General features: G+C 35.4%; 1 protein-coding gene across 1 annotated transcript; it reads left to right on the top strand.

Moving 5' to 3' along the window:
* Positions 1 to 5897: 5897 nt before the first annotated feature.
* LOC133285622 (uncharacterized) lies at positions 5898 to 16582 on the top strand. The gene is made up of 5 exons (XM_061482875.1): positions 5898 to 6107; positions 6204 to 6248; positions 15005 to 15892; positions 16053 to 16145; positions 16352 to 16582. Exons 1-5 carry the CDS (start codon positions 5898 to 5900, stop codon positions 16580 to 16582), a joined length of 1467 nt encoding a protein of 488 aa, XP_061338859.1.
* Positions 16583 to 17808: the final 1226 nt, after the last annotated feature.

The following is a 17808-nucleotide window of genomic DNA, read 5'->3' as shown; positions in this document are numbered from 1 at the left end:
AGGTAAGCTTTCGTGTCCTCGGTTTTGACATTGTTTGGTTCCACCATACCTCATGGAGGGATGGTTTATATGCATGATGTTTTTTCATGTATTGATATTTTAAAGGCTATTGAGTTGTTAAGTGAAAATGCCTTATGATATGTATTTGTTGTTCCCTCTAGACGGTAAGCCTGAGTATGTGGTGTCATACAATATGGTGATTCTGTGGGTGGGTGCACGTAGCGTCTTGCGCTGATGGTAGGTTGTAGACGTATATAATTCCTGCATGTTCTCTGGTCAGTAGGATTTTGACAGACATGACATGATTATATGCTGCATTGCACAAATTTTGGAAATTATATTATTATACTGCTTTTGAACTTATACTGCACATGTAAGTGAGCTTGCGTTGGAGAGATCCTTGGGGACCCCTTGTCTTACTGAGATTTATTTTTAGAGATCTCACCCCACGTTTGGGGCACATTTTCCAGTTCGGGTACCTTGGGGACTGATATCGCGGGCGACAGGAGGCCGGAGCTTAGTTGATTGTTGTATGCCTACTTATGCTGATATGCTTGGATGCTGTTTATGCTTATTGTCTTTATATTATTATATGAGCTCAGACTTTGTTGGGCTTGTTGCCTTATTCGGTTAGCATGGGAATTGTCCATGCCACACTGATGTTAGTCATGTTTTTATCTTGAGTGTATAATTGTATCAGGATATTGTCCGGTCTACGTGTTGTAGTTCCGTGACTAGATACACACTTAATTTAAATATGAGGTATTTCAGTTAGTTGTTTTATTGCAATTTACATACAGAAAATGTTTTTGAAAATGGATTAAGTAATCAACTTGGTTAATATTAATGACTTCATAATTGGATGAAAAGAAAAAGGTAGTTCCGCATTTTTATTAAGCGCAGGTTAATACGATGACATGATAACAAACCGGGTATACACGGGGTGTTACATCCAACCACTTAATAATTTCTTTCTTTACTACCTCCTTCATAATTGGGTTAAGTCTCCTTTGCTGCTTCCTAGAGCTGCTGTTTGGGTCTGTAAGAAGCATTTTTTGCATTCAATAAGAGGGGCTAATACCTTTAATATCTGCCAAAGACCAACCTGTAGCCCTCTTAAATTTTTTTAAAACAGCCAGCAGTTGTTGTTCCTCTAAAACAGTGAGCATATTAGACACAATGACAGGCAAAGTGTCTTTTTCTCCTAAATAAGCATACCTAAGATGATTAGGTAGAGGCTTGAGCTTTAAGATATGAGGCTCTTCAATTGAAGGTTTGGGAATTTTTATACCTCTCTTGGTCAACTCTAATGACTCAAAGTTTTTATTTTTCCAAACCAAATCAGATATGGAATTTAACCATTTAACAACTTCCTCTGAATCAGTTTGACTTATTTCTAGACCCTCACAACCAGAAACTTCTAATGAGTCCAATGTAGTTTCATGCAAAAAAATTTCTTTGACCACATAATCAATGATATCCAGCCTAGAACATTCCTCTATATCCCTTGGGTATTTCATCGCTTTCAAAATATTGAACTTCACTTGCTCACCATTCAAATTCATTGCCAGCTCACCTTCTTTAACATCTATCACAGCCCCACCAGTGGCTAAGAAAGCCCTCCCTAAAATTATTGGTACCTCTCGGTCTTCCTCATAATCCAGAATAATAAAATCAGCAGGTGGAATAAATTTATTTACCGTTACCAAGACATTTTCTACCTTCCCTTCAGGATAAACCAGGGATCTATCAGCCAGCTGTAAAGTTACAGTGGTAGGATTAGGCTCTCCCACTTTCAACTTCTTGAACACACTCATAGTCATTAAATTTATACTTGCACCTAAGTCACATAGTGCTCTGCCTATATAATGATTTCCTATGGTGCAGGGAATTGTAAAACTTCCTGGATCTCCTAATTTGACTGCTCTCTTGTGTAAGAGCAACAGTCCTAAACTCTTCTAACCTCCTTTTTCTTGAAAGAATTTCTTTCATGAATTTCACATAAGTGGTCATTTGTTCTAATGCATCCACGAATAGAATGTTAACATGCAACTGTTTTAGGATGTCTAGAAATTTTCTGAATTGGTTGTCTTGCTTCTGTTTTTGCAACCTTTGGGGAAGGGTGGTAGGGGCCTGTTTGAGACAACAGGTGTCTCTACATTAGGCTTAAATGCTTGGCTATTTGGAGGTGACTTTTCCTTTGGAATATACCCTAAAGAAGGATCTATTCGGGTCTGAATTTCTGGTTCAACCAGAACAGGCAAAGGACCACTAGTCTCGACCTCTTGGTGGCTGTCATGGACTATAGGTGGCTGAGTAGGTTCTAAATTTTTCTCTAGATTTGAACCTTTTTCTTGCTGCAGTTTTTCTTCTTCTTCTTTTTTTTAATGTGGAAGGTCTCACCACAGCTTTTGGTTGATTCACAGATCTGCCATTCCTAAGCTCAATCATGTGACACTACTCATTATTTCTCCTAGGCTCTTCAGTATTACTAGGCAAAGTACCAGGGGGTCTGCTATTCAAAGCATTGGCTAAATGGCCTAGTTGGGACTCTAAATTCCTCAAAGAAGCAGGAAAACTTTGCACTACAGCTTCCAAGATGTTTTGCTTAGTTTCACTCTAAACCAAATATTCCCTCAACAAAGCTTCTAAGGAAGAAGTTGAAGAGGAAGTCATCTCACCAACTTGGTTTTGAGGATATGGGGCTGAAGGCTGAGCAACAGGTAGCCTTGGAGGTTGATAATTTTGAGGAGGAAAAGGTGGCCTGGTTTGGGCATTGGAGGGTTCAGCTTGCTGCCCTTGCCCTTGAAAATATTGGGGCTGTTGACTCTGCCTCCAAGAATTATTGAAAAAATTATTTTTTTCCTATTGGGGTTTCGCACATAGTAAACAGACTCTAGGTTGGATGGGAAGCTATCAAACAAATGGGGTCCATTATAGAAAACACAAGTTTCACTTGAGTTCGCAACATTGACTTGAGGTTGGACAATTGAACTTGTGACCGAGCTAATCTTGCCTCAATTGATTGACCATGGTTTCTCACTAGAGTGGATAGTGCATCAAACTTGGCTGACAAGGTGATAACACATATTTTGTTACACTTATTTATTACTCTTAGTTAGTATTTTTAGGATTTATTTGAATTAAATAAAGGTCTTTTAGGTCAAATCAGGATTCTAGATTTTGATTGGGTTTAATTGATGTCCGTCAGAATTTTGCACATTTACACTACTTTCGTATTTTGGCCATATCTCACTCTACAGATGTCCGATTAACTCCTTTCTTATTGCATTTTGCAGCTAACAGAAAAGGATACAATCTCTATTTCAGTTACTGAAGCTCAATTCAAATGGAAAGATGGTCGAAACTTGAGCCCAAGATGACGTGTTTTGCTGGAATTTTATTTTGACGTTTGGACTTATAAATTAAATTAGGACCCAATGAATTTAGGGCTCAAGGCCATGTTTTAATGTTTTATTTTATTTTATTCAGTTTTTATTTTATGTATGGGCCGAAGTGGTGAAACCCTAACCAGTTCTGAATATGGGTTATTTAAGGGAAACGTTAGGAAACCCTTCGGCACTCAGATTTTGAGTTGAACAATTGTTTGAGTTTTATTTATCGAAATTCTGCATTTTTTCTTTTCATCTTCTTCTTCTTCTCTTATTTTATTTTGAATGATGTTTAACCTCTCAATGCTAGGCTAAACACCTTTAATCAATCTAAGGATTAAAGGTTCGTTAGTTTATTTCAGAGGATCAGTTTTTAACTTTTTCATCAATTTCATTTTTTCCCAATTCAGGTTGAATATCATGCGATTGTAGATATTCAAACTGAATAATGCCATTGCATTCTGCAAGGGAAATTGATCATTAGATTTAATGGTCAGATTAACCAACCCAATGAACATAAGTTGAACAGGTTTAAATTACTGCGATTGCATAGTTTAAATACTGTATTCAACCAAACGCTAGGCGATAGTCTAGAGAGGGTTTCCAATTGAATTTGAGGATTCCTAATTCGATTGGGATTAATCACGAATTGATAATTATATCTTTTTATCCAATGACAAAATAAATTAATGAATCTTGATTCCTTAGGTTGATTGCTTTTTAATTCTGATTTTTAAATCCAATTTCAAATCTGTTTTATTTAAATTTCAAATTAACAACATCCCCCTTCCCTTTTATATTTTATTTCACAAAACGTTTCTGATTGTAAGTAGGTTCTTTGAGAGACTATCCGAGTTGCCCTATCACTACAAACCTAAAGCTCGGTAATTTACGTGGGTTCGACAGCGCACGTCAAATTTGGCGTCGTTGCCGGGGAATCTGCACGTCAATAGCGTTCTTTCTCTTTCTCTTTTCTTTCTCTAATTTTTCTTTTTTATTGTTCTGCTTCTTCTTGTTCTTCTATTTTTTTTCTTTTAATTTTCTTTTTTCTATTTCTGTTCTTTTAAAGAAAAAAAATTCGTTTTGATTTTTCTGTTTCTATTTTTTTTTCTAATTATTGAATATTAACAGTAGATCAGATTTTGTTAGGATTTTGATTAGATTAGACTAGATTTTGTTTACAATCATTCCTAATCTTTTGATTATGTTAAGATTTTGTTAGATATTGTTGGATTATATTACATTTTGTTAGATTTTGATTAGATAGCTTAGATTTTGTTAGATTTAGTTTCCTTTTATTTATTTATTTTTTATTTTTTATTTTTTATTTTTTATTTTTTATTTTGTTTTTTTTTTTTATTTTTTTTTTTTTATTTTGGTTCCTTTTGCTCTTTCTTTCCTTTCCTTTCCTTTTATTTTATTTTTTTTCTAATTCCTTTTCCTATTTGATCTTTTATAATTTAGGAATTTTTTTTATAATTTAGGAAGTTTTGGTCGCGACAAGACGTATCGATTATTTCGGCAATTGTTGTTTTTGCTCCGATTGGGCTAAATTTTTTGTGAGCTGAAGGATAAGATATTCTAAGAAAGGCTCACCCAAAGTGTGAGATCCACACTGTTTTGGCCAAATTCCATTGTTTAGACCACTGTTTCATTTTTTTAAAAAATATTTTTATTTGATTTTTGAGTTCTTATATAGGGTAAAACTTTGTGTGTGGTGGTCCCATAATTTTTAAAAATCGTTCAATAGTGTTTCTAATTTTATTTTGGTTAATTTCTACTGTAGTTTAAATATAATAATTTTTTTATAGGGTACATTTTATTTTTTCTAGTAGTACTGTTATTAATTAAAAAAACATGGATAATAGAAGCTTAAGGCAATTGGCTGCACCAGAGGTTAACTATCAGCCTTTTTGCATTCATTATCTTGATCTTGATACTGGTTTTAAACTTAAGTCTGGACTTATCCATTTGTTTCCCAAGTTTCTTGGTCTTGTAGGTGAGGATTGGTATAAGCATTTGAAGGAGTTTCATGTAGTCTGTAGCACAATGATATCACTGGGAGTTGATGAGGAGTAGGTTAAACTGAGAGCCTTTCCTTTTTCCCTCGATGGAGGAGCTAAGGATTGGTTGTACTACCTTCAACCTTCATCTATCGAGACTTGGAATGACATGTCCAGATTGTTTTTGGAGAAGTTTTTCCCTTCCCCAAGAGCAAATGAGGAGAACTTGCATGAGTACTGGGAGCGGTTTAAAAGACTTTGTGCAAGCTGTCCACATCACCAGATTCCGGAGCAATTGCTGATTGTCTACTTCTATGAGGGATTGCTACATATGGATAGGAACCTGATTGATGCTGCCAGTGGAGGAGTTCTTGTTGACAAAACACCCGATGAAGCTACGGTGTTGATCTCAAACGTGGCTGCAAATGCTCAACAGTTTGGAACGAGAGCCAATAGCAGTGCTGTGTACTAGGTGCAAGCGACTCCGACCCAGCCTTCAGCAATGGCATCAAGTACTGACAATCAAAGAATTGAAAATAGACTTGATGAACTAGTAACCATGATGAGACAGTTGGCAGTTACCCAGACAGTCCAGACTTCTGATCCACAGTCCGGCAGTCTATGCGGCATATGCAGTGACCCTTTTCACCCCGTTGATGCTTGCCCTTCTCTGCAAGAGGGCCCCATTTCTGCAGACCAGTCAGTAGCTGCAGTCTTTCCTGGGAAACCACAGTTCCAGCAGCAGTAGAATAATCCATTCTCCAACACATACAATCCTGGATGGAAGAATCATCCCAACCTCAGATAGAACCAGAATCAACAAAATGTCCCATATCAGCAGAGTCAGCAAAATGTTCCATATCAGCAGAAGCAGCAGTTCATCCCACAACAGAGGCAAAACTTCCAGCAAGCTGCTCCCCAACAAATGCCACAACAACCACCAGTGCAACAACAAAATAGTGGCAGTGGTCCTTCCTTGGAGGACTTAATGAAACAGATGGCCACCAACAATCTGGAGTTTCAACAGAGGACAGAATCCACAATCCAAAATTTGCAGACACAAATTGGGCAATTGGCAACATCAATGAACCAGGCTCAACCTTCCAGCAGCTCCCTTCCATCACAGACAGTTCCAAATCCAAAGGGAAGCGGAAATGTTTGTGCTATTTCTCTACGGTATGGAAAAATACTGGAGGAGCCAACCCAAGATGTTGTTGAGTCATCCCAGGGAGGTGACACTAGTGTAAGGAAGCAGAACACTGATAAGTTTGATATCCACATCCCCTTACCTTTCCCTCAAAGAGCCACCCAGTCTAAGAAGCAAGTGAAAAAAGCTCAAGATAAAGAGATTCTTGACACCTTCAGAAAGGTAGAGGTAAACATCCCACTCCTGGATGTGATTCAGCAAATTCCAAGATATGCACAGTTTCTGAAGGAGTTATGCACTAACAAGAGGAGGCTGAAAGGAGATAAACGAGTTAGCGTCAGTCAGAATGTGTCAGCACTCATCTAGCCCATGCCCAAGAAGTGTTAAGATCCAGGGACATTTACTATTCTTTGCCTTATTGGGAATTCTATTTTTCATAATTGCATGTTAGACTTAGGAGCATCCATTAATGTTATGCCTGAATCTGTGTATAAGTCTCTTGGTCTTGGTCCCTTGCGTGCTACTGGTATTGTTGTTCAGTTAGCCAACATGAGTAGTGTTCACCCTTCTGGTGTAGTTGAGGATATATTAGTTAAGGTGAACAATCTGATTTTTCCTGCTGATTTCTATATCTTAGGGATGGAGGGTGAGACTCGTAATAGTACAATTATACTTGGTAGACCTTTCATGAAAACTGCTAGGACTATGATAGATGTGCATGCTGGTACTCTTTCCATGGAATTTGGTGATAGCATGGTCAATTTTAATATTTTTGATGCCATGAAATTTCCTAGGGAAGAGCATTCTGTTTTCTGCATTGATGTAATAGATGAAGTGGTTGATGATATCTCTGCTGATTTAACTACTCAATTTCATCCTTCCTTGATTATGATCTGTCATGTGGTTGTACCGATAGTATTGACTATACAGCTTGTGCTGAGATAGCGTTGTGTTGTTCTGATTTTAATCATGCATTGAATGATGATTTGCACAGTGGTTCTGCATTGAAGTTGAATTCTGAATTGCCTATTGAAATTATTGATGATTCTATTTCTGAGAATTTGATTGCAGGCATAGATGTTAATGTGTTTTTTGCAGAACCTGCACCCACTAGACTTCTCTCATCCACTAAGTAAGTTGGAACTGAAGGTTCTGCTTGACCATCTGAAGTATTCATATCTAGAGGAAAATGAGCAGTTACCTGTGATAGTGGCCAAGAACCTTCTACCTGAGCAGGAGGAAAAGCTTCTGACATTGCTGAAAGAAAATAAGAAGGCAATTGGATGGACTTTAGCAGATATTGTGGGAATCAGCCTTTCTATGTGCATGCACCGCATTTTGCTTGAGGAAAGTGCAAAACCAGTGAGGCAACCCCAGAGGCGCCTGAACCCACTCATCCTGGAAGTGGTGAAGAAGGAAGTCACCAAGCTTTTATAGCTGGAATGATTTATCCTATTTCAGATAGCCAGTTGGTCAACCCGGTTCAAGTGGTTCCCAAGAAGTCTGGAGTGACTGTAGTGGCGAATCAGAAAAATGAACTGGTTCCGGCAAGAGCTCAGAATAGTTGGAGAGTCTACATAGATTACCATAGACTAAATCAAGTAACTCGCAAGGATCACTATCCTTTGCCATTTATTGATCAAATGCTTGAGCGGTTGGTTGGTAAATCTGATTACTACTTCTTAGACGGATATTCTGGTTACTTCCAGATTCATATTGGACTTGAGAATCAGGAGAAGACCACCTTCACATGTCCCTTTGGCACATATGCATATAGGAGGATGTCGCTTTGGCACCTAACGGATATTCTCATTACTACTTCTATGAAGGAACACCATAGCAACCTGAGGATACAGAAATGGAAGCAGAGATCAGGTTGCTTGATGCTGCTTATTCTCCTTAGGGAGTTTAGGGAGTTCTCTTCCCTCTTTTTCTTTTCTTTATGTTATTTGCATTTTTATTTTTATTTCTCTTTCTTTCTTTTAGTTTTTGATTTTCATAGGTAGATTTTCCTTTTCTTTCTGGTAATTATTGAGTGGTACATGGAGTAGACTTAGATCATAGTGTTTGATAGCATGGTCTGTTAGGCTCTGATCTCGATTCTTGGATTGCAATACCTGTTGATTGATTTTATGCTGTTGATTGCATGATTTGGTTGACCCTTGTGAGGTTTTGAGCCTGTATACATGCCTTAAATCTTCTTGCCATTCTTTCTTTCTTGTGTACTTCTGCTCTTGATCTTTGTTCTCTAGAACTTGCTTCAGTTCTTTTTGAAACTGCATTTTTCACTTACATGCATGAATATGATTGAGGCATTCATTTTTATTTTACCCACTTTAGCCAGATAGCCATCCCTTACATTATTATCCCTTGGTGAGCCTCTTTGAACCTCTCCCCTACATCCACTAGAGTCTCACCATCCTTCTGCATGAAGATGGTGATCTCACATCTAGTTTGTACCATCTTATTGGATGGAAAAAAATTCATGATGAATTTCTCAGCTAAGGCATGCCAAGTGGTTATGGAGTTGGATGGAAGGGAGTTCAACCACTCTTTGGCTTTATTAGCCAGGGAGTGCGGGAAAAGCTTTAATCTCAGCACATCATCTAAGATATTAGGATTCCTAAAAGCATTAGCAACTTCTATGAAATTCCTAAGGCGCTTATGGGGATCCTTCAAAAGTAAACCATGAAACTGCCCCATATTTTGGAGCATTGTGAACATTACAGGTTCTAATTTAAAAGGCACTACATTAACAGGCTGAGCAATACTTGGGTCCAACTTATCCAACACAGGTATGATAAAGTCCATCATGGACCTATCATTGTCATCCATTGGCTGGTTCTCTATCCTCTCAGGTCCTCCCTCATTCCCATTTCCATTCCCTACATTCTCCATTTCTCCAAAATCTGGATTTGGAATCATCCTATTTGCTCTCTGGACGTTTCTTCTAAGCCTAAAAATCCTATCAGGTTCAGGGTCAAAAGCTTCTAAGAAAGGGTGTGGAGATGCACTCATGCACCCTTTGAACTTAAAAAAAATTAAATCTGACTAGCTTAAACAACCACGATTTCTATCAGCACTTTCTAAAAAAAAATTAAAACAAGCAGAACTGAGAATTCAAAAATTAAAAAGGCAACAGTATCCCCAAATAGAATTGTAAATCAATAAAAAATACAAACTAAGGAATTAAACTAATAAAAAAAATAAAAGATAGACACGAAAAAATTAAGAAACAAATTAACAGTTATGAAACAATAAACTAACAAATTAAATAACAAAACAAATATATAAAACATTTAAGAAAATCAAAATCTTAACAGACTAAAATTCAAGCTATCGCTATTCAAGTAAAAATAACAAAAAAATTTAACTCAGAAACAGCAATCACAAAATTAAAATCTAACAATGTACGCCTTTGATCCCCGGCAACGGCGCCAAAAACTTGTTGGCCTTGCTAAAGAGTATGCAAGAGATGCGCAAGTATACACAGTCACAAGTAATATAGGGTGTATTTAAGACCCCAATATCGTTCCCACAAGGATCTTTTTGGCATAGAAAATTCAAAAGAAAAATTGCAATTGCTTAAACTAGATTCTAAAAAGAAATTAAATTTAACTTGGTTAAACAAAAATTAAAAAGGAATAAGGATTAAACTTCACTTGAAGATTTCTGATTCAAACTTGAGGTCACTTAAAAAAATAAAGAGTAGAAAGTAAACGGAGAAATTGTTTTTGAGGTTTTTCTTTTTGATTATATTTTCACAAAATTACTAAGATTTTAATTGAATAAAAAGAAATCAGACTTGAAAATAAAAAGTTTAAGAGTGTAATGGGAAAAATTGGGTTGGGTTTTGATTCCTTCCCTTCAGCTCTTGATGCAACTTACTTAAGAAAAATTCTTTAAAGATTATTTCTGCGTTGGCAGAAAACTGTAGATCTTAAATCCCTTAAATATCTTTCTTCCTTTTTCTCAAACCACTTATCCCTAAGCTTATGAAAATAAAGGCTTGAAGCCCATGTCCTCTTAGCCACATGGAGGAGTAAATTCTTACCCATAACTACTCCCTCAAATAAATTCTTATTTGAGTCCTTGAATTCAACTCAGTTTCCAAAGACGAATATTTCCCAATACCCCTCTCCTAATACACACGTAATCCATTCGACCGAAATAGAAAACGCATTCAAATAATAAGCAGAGTTAAACTTCAGAAAGTAAAAATTCATATCAGAGAGGTAATTTGCATCATTCACTGTAGTTGGGGTATCAAACACCCAACCCTTAAAGAGTTTAGCTCAAATCCATAAGGATTGAGCTAATTAACAGACATGAAAGAAAACTACAAAAGAAATAAAATCGTAGAAATATATATCTACCACTTGAGAGCTATTCACTGACATAGTCTCATCACTGTACTCACCATCACAGAATAACACAACTAGAAAAATTACAGTATCATAAAAATGGAAAAACCAAAAATTATGAAAGAAAAATCAGAAGAAAAAGGTCTGAGAGGGCCTACAAAATTTCCTCGCCCTTTATATACCCGCTCTCCTCGCATGCATGGGCTTTGGGCCCTTTCATTATCAATCTCCACCAACAGAAATCCCACGTGCTCCTTGCTGTGAGTCACACTAGCACTCTTTGCTCCACGCTCTCGTCAAACGCTCAACCAAGAAGAATCCCTCTCCACGCTTGTAACAACCTCCACATCACGATTCGGTTAAGATCCGGCTTCTAGAACGAGGGTCACACAAATCTTCTAGAAAAATGATCCCTTGGTTCACAAGTTGAAGGGAGGAGAAGGTGACAAGCTTGGGAGACACCAAGCTTCGGAATTGGAGGCATGTAGGATTAGAAAATTCTGACCTAGAACCTTGTGCCCTCCCTTATATAGTCTTATTAAGTTTAATCACACTGTATTAGCACTAATAGCTCGACTAATCATTTTAATCTCAAACTTTGGATTCTGAACCTAGCCATTTTTATAAGATTTATCATATTTTTATTATAATTTTTGCAGCACTTTGTCGATACGCATTTTTACGTAACCGGTATCAGTCCTGACGCCAGTTCTCATTATTTCGACTTCAAACTTGACATACCAGTCCTATATATTATTCTAGGAATGTATACGTACTCTTTATAATTTTTTGGGATACCTCATCGGTACGCATTTATACCGTGAAGCAGAACCGGTATATGCACTTTTCATCAGAAAAACGACTTTCAACATTATTAATCACTTACTATAATTATTTAAGCCCTCTCATAATTATTCAAGGTCAATTATGAAATTTATCTCTTAACTCATAATTAAATTAATCAAATTCCTAATTTAACAGTGCAGGTTCTTACAATTCCCTTCTTCATCAATTAGTTCAGCATCGAAACTGTTGATACCAACATGACCTTGTGGAAAATCAATATCTGTCATTATTGTCTTCACAACTTATCCTGGTCCCATTTCAAACTTTTCAGACACAAAAATTGCTGACTTGATGTGTCTCTTGGGATCCTCATAGTATAACTCGACTTTTATTAGACTCATTAATTAACATATTAGTTTTCTTCAAAGATGTCTTGAGAAGAGTTTCGGGATCCACATAGGAGAATCCTGTGCTCGATAGAAACACTAATATTGAAGAGGAAAACATCAATGCTTTAAACATAAACCTCACGTTCACTTGTACATACATAAACCATTAATAATTATCACATATTTTTTTTTTTTTTGGTATCCAATTATGACATATTTTATTTAAGAATAAATTTTATATTCTAATGTTATTTTTTCATGCAACCTTATAATGGACAATTCAAGATTCAAACATAAATATGCTAAAAAATTGGATGACAAGAATTGCATAGAAGAGGAGGGAATGACCATGTTAGAGATTTTGCCTTTGCCGAAAGTCCAAGCAATTTTTGAAATTTTAAAATAATGGTTGGAGATAAAATATTTGTGGGTAGATAGGGAGTTATTTATAGTAGAAATTGGCAATATCATATCTAGCGTAACTTGATGCCAATTCAACATAAACTTGATTTTACCGGCAAGGAGTTTGCGACTCTGCAAGCCGTTATGTAACTCTTGATAGTTATTTATAGGAGAGGAACAACAACTTGATGACTGTCGAGTGTTTATCTCAACAAAAATCATAAATATATGTCAGATTTTTTTTTCCTTTTCTTTTGTTGTTGTTCCTGTTAGAGTTCTAACAAAAAACTATAAAATCATATGAAGGGAAATGTTATCCTATAAAAATAATTCAATGACAGAGCTACGACGTGGGAGAGCCAGAGAAAAACAATGCCAAATTTTCTAGATTTTTTTTTGGTAAACTTTCTAGATCGTTTTGCTTTCAGTGAGTTTCAACACACCAAAGAAATTTTCGCTGATAATTTCAACATGTTCTTTTTCTATTTCTTTTTACTTTCAAACGAATGGATCTTTTCATAAATTTTTTACCTAGACTATATAATCATCCATTTAAATATTTTTTTATACAGCTAAAATTTAGATTTAAAATATCTTTTTACCCAATATTTTGTTCAACTTTTTCAAAAATACTTCACTAGTTGGGTTCAAAATTTTTGGTAAATTTTATTCGAATTTAAAGAATTAATGTATTGGTATATTCGAAAAACCTTTTGCAGTTCAAAATAATATTCATATATTCGAAAAAAAGAAAAAGGATTGATTTATAGTTCCTCTTTTGGCTTTTCCTCACCTACCACATCTAAGAATTGCGTTCAATATGGTTAGAGCTTATGCATGTGTTTTCCGTCTCGTAGCGAACAAAACTTTCTTGACAAGGGAATCTATTGTATAGATATGAATTGTCAAATAATTTCCCTTTAGCCAAATTATGATAACTGCATGCACCTTATCTCTTTGCAAAATTTCTCTATCCTCTACCCAAATTATGTTTATGCCATTTACTCATTAAATTAAAATGAACACTAACTTTATACAAAGGACACAAGTTGGTCTTATATTCACCCACTTGGCTCATGACAAAAAGTGTCCCTTCATGATTTAATGAAAAACAGTCACACATTGTGCACATAAGGCAAAAGGTTTCATACTTGGCCTCGTCGTAAATCACAATTAGAAATAAAACAAACATGAGTCATAGCAGTTTTAAACTATCAAATCGACAAAGTTTGTTCCATGTACCACTATATTAACCCATCTTCCTTACAAATATACTTCAATGGATGTCCAATAATAATACAATAATGTCTTCATCAAGGACAAATATTGTATTTCAATATAATGATTCATACATGCATGTATGGATAAATTTGAAAATAGGATGCTTTGAGAAACTTATACATCATAGAATTCGTAATTTCAATAGTCAATAATTACATTAATTAATGATCAACATTCTTTAGTTGGTATAATGCCTGTACTACACAAATGACCGGTAAACGTCTTAAATGGTAATTTCTTCGTCAAGGGATTAACTATCATAAGATTAGTGTTAGCATGCTCTATAAACACTCTACGTTTCTGAATCTCTTCTATAACGGCAAAGTATTTAAATTTTGTATGCAAGCACCTTTTGAATATTTGTCATTTTTAGAAAGCAATAATAAAAAAATATGTTTATACATTAAAAAATCGTGTTGGGGGGAGGGGGGGTTGGGGGTGTCAAAAATTTACTTTAGATGTATTTTATTAATTATGTGCCAAAACTTTGTTAAGAAGCTAATTACGTATTCTAAAGGATCGGAGCTGTGTTTTTTTTTTTTTGTTATTCAAAAAAAAAAAGGATCGGAGCTGTGTTTGCTATGTCGGCTAATATGTAATACAGGGGTTACCTTTTTTCTTATCTACATGATTCCCATACTCACGATAAAAACCTTAACTTCAACAAATTAAAAAAAAAAATAACAAAAAACATTTAACTAATTTGGCCATAAAAAGGAAATTATGCCATCTAGACGATTTTTGTTGAGATAAACTCTCAGCTGCTGACGTCAACTTGATATGCCCATAAATAGCGCTCCATAGAATTGTTGAATGGCTAGCATAAGTTCAAGCATCTAGAAACCACTTTCAAATAAATTCAAAACATTTGAGACGCTCAACAGAAACAAGCATCTAGAATCTATGTTGAATTGGCATTAAGTTACGCGGCTAATTCATTGCCAAACAATCTACTATAAAAGCAATAAACTCGAACTCCTTATGTACACAAAGTTATCTCCACCCATTATATTAAAATTTCAAAAATTGGTTCTACCTCCGACAAAGACCTTATGTCCACAATGATCATCCCTTCATCTTCTTGTCATGTGGTATGCGATTTTTGTTTCCAAGTTCATCTTACGCTTTATCTTCTTTAAACTAACTTAATGTGCCTGCCCTTTAAATATGTTTACATAAAAGAATAACATTACAAATATTATCCATAACTAAACATGTAATAATGATGCTTTGCACACAGGTAAACACAAGGTTTATCTCTAAAGCGTTGATACTTCCATTATCAATCCTAGTGTTGCTATCAAGCACAACATACTCATTTCAAGAGAAAACTTGGTTAAATATTGAGTCTCCAAAAGGGCATAATGGAGTCAAGTCAGCTACTTTTGTGTCTAAAAAGTTTGAAATGGGACCAGGATCAATTTTAGCGGAAGGTTTTTTTGATATTGAGTTTCCAAAAGGTCATGTTGGAATCAAGAGTGTCGATGCTGAACTAATTGATGAAGAAGGGAATTCTGTACCTTTGTATGATACTTACCTTCACCATTTTTTTATCATAAGATACTTTGAAAATATTACCTTGTCAAAGAATCCTAAGGCTCGTCAGAGTAAACTTGAAGGTTTCATTTTCAAGAGAAATGAAGGCCCATGCTACGATTATGTTCTTCCATTTTATTGGGGCATGGGAGGTGAATCACGAAGAACATCCTCAAACATTCCAGATCCTTTTGCGGTAGAAATAGGTAACCCTGCAGAAATTCCCGATGGATATGAAGAGAAATGGCTATTAAACATAATGGCAATTGATACACGTGGTGCACTCGATAGGGAAGGTTGTTCTGAATGTAGATGTGACTTGTTTAATCTCCCAAAGGACTTTTATAATGTCACAAGGGGCACTTATGGCGAACCATTGACCAAGGATTATAAGGGAGGAATGTTTTGTTGCCAAGACAAATTTCAATGCAAATTGAGAGAGGGTTTTCAAGGCCCAAGGAGAAACCTTTCCCTAAGATACAAAATAAGGTGGGTTGATTGGGACCAACACCAAATTCCTGTGAAGATTTATGTACTTGATTCAACCGATCAGGTGAGATCAAACGGATCCAAAGTAGTCCATGAGTGCCAGGTAAATTAATAAATTATTCATGAAGTAGACTTTTCAATCTTAATTAAATTCAAAATCAAAATTCTTCAAAGCAAGCACTCAGCAACAAATATCGATTAACTTGTTACAGGTAGAATATACTGTTCCCGCGAATGGTAGTAATGACTCTCCTCATGTCCAGAAAGCAAACATCCCAATGCAAAAAGGTGGTTATCTCATCTATGCCAGTGGTCATATGCATTCAGGTGCTATTAATGCAACTCTATACGGACAGGTAATTAATGTTCATTATTTTGTATCATTTTCAAATAGTCTTTATCATTTGTTGTAGATTATGCTTTATTAAGCTTTGTGTGCTTGATTTGTTTCTTTAAGTTATAATTTAGCTTGACTCATACTATTGTAATTAAGAAGTCATATATATATATATATATATATAATGCATCTTTACTTATTCAATTGTGCTTTTGTTTAATTTAGGATGGAAGGACTTTATGTACCTCAAAACCAAAATATGGAAAGGGAAAGAAAGCAGGAAATGAGAAAGGTTATGCGGTTGGAATGTCTGTTTGTTATCCAAAACCAGGTTCTATCAAGATTAAGGATGGTGAAACTTTGACATTTGAATCCAGATACAAAAGTGGCTTTCGAACAGGAGTTATGGGACAATTCAACATCTATTTGGCAGAGCAATTACCGCTCTCGACATAGACATCATAATTCCTATTATCCATATCTTGCTTGATTGATATGTTTCTTTACCGCATATGATATTAAATGTTAAATGTAGTTAACCATTTAACATTATCAAGGTTGAAAAGTAAACTTTCAATCCAAATCAATTAATAAAATTCATAAATTTTTATTTTAATAAAATATTATACATATCTTGAACCAGGGTATACTCAAACAAAAATGCAACATATCAATTAAGAGTTCTCTGCTCGATTAGGCTTCATGCCCTTAAATGTAATGTGATCATCAATACTAGGCTCCCCGCCTAAAAATATAATCATAACAACAAAACTCCCCCTTGTAAATAAATCATGGTACATGTTGCGACTTCGGCAAGTGCATTGGTCGTACAAGTAATATAGTGGTAAAAGTAAGGTTGTCGATCCCACGAGGATTGATTTATCAAGCAATAATTTATTTATATAATTAAAGTTGGATCGATCTTGGAAGTCCTTGAGAATGTAATTTGAATTAATAAAACATAATTTAAAAACTACTTTTGATTTTCAAGATTAAAAACCTATAACGATAAAAAAATGCATGAACGAAACAAGAACGGTTTAAACTCAATTAAAGACAAGCGTAGCTAGGGATTTGATTTCCCCAACGTTTTCCTAACAAGTCTACCCTTTCTTGCAATCAACATCCAAGATTAAGTTATTAACTACTTTTTCTAAAATCAACATCCTAGATCATACAAACTCTAGCAATTAATCAATCGGAATGAAAACACCAACATCCCTATTGTCATACAAGATTAATGTGTTTATCTATGAGTGATCAGTTCATAAACAAAGCTAGTCATGAGGGAACAGATTAATTGCATAACTCAAATCGTGAATATAAATTACAAGAAAGATTCAACAGCATTCAGGAATCCATTGGTTCCATCTCGCCCTAACTACATAAAAATCTAGCTTGACATAGCCAGGAAAACTAAAGAAAGAGATGAAAAGAGACTAAATTCATAAAAAAACATAAAACATGGTCTCCACTGTGAAGTTTTAACCGTTTCTCCGCTCCTTAGGTCCTTCTCTGCCTCCTAAGTCATCTATGGCCGCCTCCTAGCCTTTCTCTGTCACGTCCCAGCATTCATATCATATCTAATCTCGTCTTTTTAAAGAAATAAAGACTGGGCTTTTCAATCTGGATAAAGCTCGTTGAGGAGCTCGCTGAAGCAAGCTACTCAGCGAGCAAATTTC

Source organism: Gastrolobium bilobum, unplaced genomic scaffold, assembly GCF_033153095.1.
Source record: "Gastrolobium bilobum isolate Gb01-03AN ecotype WA unplaced genomic scaffold, APGP_CSIRO_Gbil_v1 utg4086, whole genome shotgun sequence".
NCBI lineage: Eukaryota > Viridiplantae > Streptophyta > Magnoliopsida > Fabales > Fabaceae > Gastrolobium > Gastrolobium bilobum.
The sequence above is the reverse complement of the archived record's forward strand: the minus strand, read 5'-3'. Positions and strand labels throughout refer to the sequence as shown.

Excerpts from the sequence above, each read along its gene's own strand:
- LOC133285622 (XM_061482875.1), top strand. The coding sequence starts at position 5,898 with ATGGCATCAAGTACTGACAATCAAAGAATTGAAAATAGACTTGATGAA. Across the intron at positions 6,249-15,004 it reads ATCAGCAGAGTCAGCAAAAT|GTAAACACAAGGTTTATCTC; the intron begins GTTCCATATCAG and ends CTTTGCACACAG. Across the intron at positions 16,146-16,351 it reads ATGCAACTCTATACGGACAG|GATGGAAGGACTTTATGTAC; the intron begins GTAATTAATGTT and ends TGTTTAATTTAG.